Source organism: Pyrus communis, chromosome 2, assembly GCF_963583255.1.
Source record: "Pyrus communis chromosome 2, drPyrComm1.1, whole genome shotgun sequence".
Lineage (NCBI taxonomy): Eukaryota > Viridiplantae > Streptophyta > Magnoliopsida > Rosales > Rosaceae > Pyrus > Pyrus communis.
Genome location: NC_084804.1, coordinates 20,049,285 through 20,055,029, shown reverse-complemented (window position 1 = coordinate 20,055,029; position 5,745 = coordinate 20,049,285). Strand labels below are relative to the sequence as shown.

The following is a 5,745-nucleotide window of genomic DNA, read 5'->3' as shown; positions in this document are numbered from 1 at the left end:
ACGAATCAGTTGCAAACGGTAAACCATTTCATACAAAATCTAAATCAATATCTAACTTGAGCACTTACACTTTTGGGCCAAACCTTGCCTTTTTAAGGCCCAGTTCACAATCATAATCCATATGAAGAAGACCCATTGGTTGTACGGGCTACACTGTTGGAGGGAAACTGACCTGGGAAGGCAGGGAGCAGAAAAAGGCGGGTAGGCTAAGGCAGCTGTTACGGGTTGACCCGAACTGTTCTGAATGTTGATTCGTTGGTTTATGGTTTTCGTGGTTGGCGTTAGTTCACAGTTAGGAAAGAGCGAGCGAGAGAGAGAGAGAGAAGGGCAGCGGTGCCGTGGTGGTTGTAATTTCCATGGCGACCCTTCCCTCCTCCGTCTCCTCCTCTTCTCGTCCTCTAATTCCTCTCTGCCGCCCTCGTCCTATCTTCCGCTACGTCACCACAACCACTAACTCCAGAACTAGAAGATTCTCAGCTCTAGTTTTCGCTTCTTCCGCTTCTCCTTTTGATGATCTTAGGCGCCCAATCCGGCCCCCCAAGTCCAAGGTCAGCTGTTTTAACTCTCTCTCTCTCTCTCTCTCTCTCTCTCTCTCTCTCGTTTAGTTAAATTAGGGTTGAATTTTTTTTCCCTCAAACTTTGTGACGATGAAGAACATGTAGAATTTTAGCTCCAATTAAATTGGTTTCATATTTTTGACCTAGAATTATGATCTAAGAAATGGGAAATTGTGAAAATGTGGACTGAATTGGGAGTGAGTTCAAATGATTGAATATGAATACCGAAGTATTCTTAGTACTTGTTTGGTTTCTGTGATTAGATTGGATTAGATAACTCCCTCGATTCAATCTATATTGAATGAAGAGGTGGATGCCACAAATTTCCTTGCAGTTTAAGGTAGAAGACGATTAGTCACAAGCAAAATTACCCCTTCCAATCCCCATAAAATTGGTAGGATTGGGAGGGATAAGTTTTCCTAGGAAGGAGTGTTAGACACTCATCTTTGATGCATCTTGGTGGTTATACCTAGGAAAAACTAGTTTTGTGTATAATATGACTTTGCAAATTATGTTTTTTTTTTCTTCTATTGGGATTGATAATGGCTTCTCTTTTTCACCCCTGTCACACACATTGAAGACGATACTTAAACGACATTGGTAGCATCACAGATGTTCTATGCATATGTTAGATATCGATGAATAAGTTGATTTCTTGACAATAACTCCGTCATTTGTGTTATTTGCCCCATTCTTTTAGAAGTCAGTTCTCGCAGATTTGATACAAGAGATAGAACCCTTGAACGTGAGCCTTATTCAGAAAGATGTTCCACCTACTACCGTGGATGCCATGAAAAGGACCATTTCAGGCATGTTGGGCTTACTTCCATCTGATCAATTTCAAGTTCTTATTGAGGCCTTATGGAAACCCCTCTCTAAGTTGTTGGTTTCTTCAATGATGACTGGGTATGTCAATACTATATATCTAATACTACAAGTTATTTCATGCTTCACCACTTTCTTTTCGGCTGTTGAGAGAAAGACAACTCCACATTCTTATTATTTGGTCATTTTTGATACCGTTGTTTGCTTTCCTCTATTGATGCCTGTTTTTGGTTTCTTCCACATCAATAGTCCAGTTATAAGTTTGGTGTTCGTATTATTTTATTCAACTGATAATCAGGTCATAAGCTAGTTAAAATTCACATACTTATCAGGTCATAAGCTAGTTAAAATTCACATACTATGTGACTTAAAGTGTACTTTTTCTGTTTGCAAACCGATATCAATCAAAATTTGGGGTGTGCGTACTTTACAAACTATTGTTTTTTTTTTTTTTCCTTCTATTTCAGGTATACTCTAAGGAATGCCGAATATAGGCTTTGTCTAGAACGGAATTTTGATCTATGTGAAGATAAGCTTGAAAAACAAACACCAAAAAATGGTAAAGTTGATTTGCAAGGGATGTTGCTTGAAAGTGCAAATATTATCAAATTTCCTGCAAAAGATAAGTTTTCTTCCAATGCCGGAGAAGTTGCTGAAGACTCATTGGAGAATATTGATATTCAAGGCCTTGGTGAAGTGTCTCCTGAGGCTCAACAATATATTCTTCAGTTGCAGGCTCATTTATCTTCTGCCAAAAAGGTATTAAATAGCTTTATATGGAATCTTTCATGGTAGGGAAAGTAGTTCAAGTTAATCATTTGTGTTTTTTGGACCTTGTGATTTATTGAATGGATAGCTCAGCTCATCAGAATTTGATGCCAAAGCATCTAAAGTAACCTTTTGTGCTGTCCCTTTGAGATATGATAAAGTGACACTTGTTAAAGGCACCGTAGGCGTAGCACAAAGCTGTAAAGAAGTGTTATCTATGATTCATCGAAAAGGCCTCAGCAAAGTTGGATTTAAAGATTATATGTTTACCAATTCAAGTGGTTGGGTTTGGAAGTTTTTTAGGGTGTAACTGTATGTAGAATCGTTTGTTAGTGATAAAACTGACGACTTAGTCTTCGGTTGCAGGTAAATAGCCAAATGTTGTGAAGTTCATTTCTTGTCTAAATTGTTCTCAACACGTTATAATATCTGGTAGACATGGCCTTACCAAGGTCATGCCATGTCATTAATAGTACAGAATGGTGAATTGAAGGGTTTGGTTAACATGAAAAGTCATGTCAGTCCCAATCTTGTACCACATAAACAGAAAGTTCTAATTGTTATTTTATGCTCATTGAATTTTCTTCTGATTGAAAATCTTTAATATTTTTATTGGAGTTTTTTCATTGCAGTTGCCGGAAACAAAAATGTTTGAATCTCTTTTTTTATTTTCAACTTGAGTTTACATTGCATTGATTGAAATTTTCACCACTTTTCTCATCAACTGATGATTTGTTTGTGTTTAAACTCTAAAATTATTATCATGCTACTTTTTCACTTTCTTGAAGGAACTCCATGAAGTCAAGAGGAAAAGTGCTGCTCTTCAAATGCAACAGTTTGTTGGGGAAGAAAAGAATGATTTGCTGGACTATTTGAGATCGTTACAGCCAGAAGAGGTTGCTATTACTTCAACATTGAAAACTTTCTTGATTTGGTATTCGGAATAGTAGGTGAATTTACATTTTTGGTAGTAGATCTTCGTGTATACTGCTACTGACTGGTGCAACTACTGCAGTTTTTACATTATATTTGTTGATTAACTGATGTTAGCTTTTTAATGCTAGTTTTTGTACACCAGTACCATGCTGCAATGAATAGCTATACATGTCTTTGGATTTGGAGCATAAAAAAACTCTCTGTGGACTTTCCCTGCAACATCTTAGATCAACAAAGTTTTCTCCTAATCCCCTTTTTTGATAAGACAGCTTAGGGGAAAAAAAAAGAGTAAATTTTTAATGGTTGGTCTAACTTCTTTTTTTCTTTTCCTCTCCTATGTACATCCAAACTGGTGCTCATGTACGATTTTTATTCAAGATAATGAGAAATTTAAGGATCATATGACAGCAGTTTCTGATACTTTTGGTTCAACTTGGAAAATGCCAGGTTTATTGCTGACGTTATTTCACTGTACCCAGTTGCATTGCTAACATCATAACACTAATAGTGGAAAACATTCTCATTTACCACTAACTGACATAAACTATTAAATCTTCATCATTCTTTAAACTCCTTCATTTGACCTGGAATCAGTCCGTGAGTGCAATCCTTCACTAACCCCGTTTTTAAACTAATAATGTATGTTGACATGGCAGTCTAATTCATGTCCATGGATATATAGAGATGATGTGGCTTTTGGTTAACTTTCGGACTCGTTGGAAGTTATCAGGTTACAGTAGCATAATTTTACATTGATATTTCTAAGTTTTCTTAAAAGTATTTAGGTTGTCATAAGGTTAATTATTATTAGATTTCTTTCTCCATGTAACCTTTGCAGTATGGTTGTGCTGTACTCTCAGGTAATAATGTTTTAGTGTTAGCTTCTTATAGTACCCCGGGCTGGCTCGTCCGAATTGCTATTTTGTTTGTGACTAACACAATTAACTCTATGAACAGGTAGCTGAGCTATCAGAACCAACGTCCCCTGAACTGAAAGAAATAATCCACTCTGTTATCCATGGTCTACTTGCAACCCTTTCTCCAAAGATGCATTCTAAGGCACCTCCTTCATCCGAGAGTGCCTCAGCTGGAGTAATAAATGGTGAGAGTGAAGATTGTGCTGAACTTGTTGAAAACACTTCACTTCATTTTCAGCCCCTTATTTCATTAACGCGGGACTACCTGGCGCGTCTCCTCTTCTGGTTAGGCCGGCTCCTTACTCTTCTTATTATTATTATGCTAAGTGTCTTCCCCCGTTATATTCCTTTTCTGTTGGGTGCCTGATTCATTGGAAATTGGGAATTTGTCCCGGCAAGTAGTATTTTTGCCTAGCAATTTCCTGGTGGTTTTTTTTATGTCAAGTTTTTCCCAAGCCAATGTACTAATTTTTATCTGCGGCCTCTATTGCTGCCACTCCAAAAAAATCATAAGAGGGCTGCATGAGGACTTTTCTGGAGTCTGCTAGAAACAGCTCCCCTGTATTGTTAAGTATCTACTGGTTTTCCAATAGATTCTGTAATAAATTTTGTACTAATCCAGTTGAATCGTTTCCTTAAGGTGCATGCTGTTAGGACACTACCTCAAGGGTCTAGAGTATCGGATGGAGCTGACGGAGCTTCTATCCCTGACAAGCAATGCTGAAAGCGATACCCCTGATGATGATCAAACTGCCTAAGTGTTTGTCTCGCTTCTGTTTAAATGTGCATTCATGTGTACAAAATTTGCATTTTTCAATTTGAAGACACTCAAGCCTGAAAGTAGGAACAAGTGTAGGCCACATACGTATACTCGTAGATGGAAATTTCATTTACGCCCAAACTACATTACTACCATTATTGTTAAGAATCAGTTATGCCGATGGAAATGTGAAGGAATATATTGCCCAGAAAGAAAGAGGGGGAATTTTATTATTTTTATACTGGACAAACAGGATTTTCAGTAGTCTGGGTTTTATCTTTCCCGATTACTCAGTAAAATACTCGTATGTGTACCTTCGGCCAATTTCTTAAAAAAACTAAAAAAAAAAAAATAGTGGGAGATTTTTTCTTTCGGTTACCCCATTCTAGGCCAGGGCGTTGCCACGAGCCATTCTGGGTTCTGTCTTCTTCTTCTTTTCTTTTTTTTTTAATCAAACAGACACAGCACACATTTCATTTGTTTAAGCTTAACTTGATCTGAAGACGTCTGGTACTTCCAACATGGTAGCAAACCATAAAATGCAAACAAGTTTACCATTTGGAAATATACGCACCCGTTAATTATTCAATGTAGATTAAACTTGAAATAAGATGTTTGAGGAAACTAAAAATTAGGAATTACGGATGAGATGGTTCATGAAGCCTCCCAATGTGTTATCAAATCGGATAAATAAATTTAAAAAATGGTTTGAAACTGTTAGAACCAATCAAATGTCAATTACACAATATATAATAATTTGGACAGTTTATTTCGAATGAATATTTCACAACAGATACAATATATATCAAAATACGTACAATTAATGAAATTGCATATAAAATCACAAATCACTGACTTGTTTCGGAGGATAGAGGCTTGTAGAAGCAATCTCCTAAGACAGAAATTCGCCCCTACACCAGTGCAGTAGTTCAATGGACGTCTATCTTGTAGGATACAACTATCTAACCCAAGTTCTTGCATA

At 37.0% G+C, this 5,745-nt stretch overlaps 1 protein-coding gene across 1 annotated transcript; it reads left to right on the top strand.

The window, feature by feature from the left end:
- Positions 1 to 281: 281 nt before the first annotated feature.
- Positions 282 to 5,087, top strand: LOC137726049 (uncharacterized). Its single transcript, XM_068464909.1, has 6 exons — positions 282 to 548; positions 1,258 to 1,463; positions 1,850 to 2,141; positions 2,939 to 3,046; positions 4,044 to 4,288; positions 4,644 to 5,087. The coding sequence occupies exons 1-6, from the start codon at positions 357 to 359 to the stop codon at positions 4,759 to 4,761; spliced, it is 1,161 nt and encodes a 386-aa protein (XP_068321010.1). The 5' UTR covers positions 282 to 356; the 3' UTR covers positions 4,762 to 5,087.
- The last annotated feature ends 658 nt before the right edge of the window (positions 5,088 to 5,745 follow it).

Bases quoted from the DNA above. Each gene is read 5' to 3' on its own strand.
- LOC137726049 (XM_068464909.1), top strand. From the start codon at position 357: ATGGCGACCCTTCCCTCCTCCGTCTCCTCCTCTTCTCGTCCTCTAATT. The intron at 1,464-1,849 runs GTATGTCAATAC...CTTCTATTTCAG, and splicing joins GTTTCTTCAATGATGACTGG to GTATACTCTAAGGAATGCCG. The intron at 4,289-4,643 runs GTTAGGCCGGCT...CGTTTCCTTAAG, and splicing joins CTGGCGCGTCTCCTCTTCTG to GTGCATGCTGTTAGGACACT.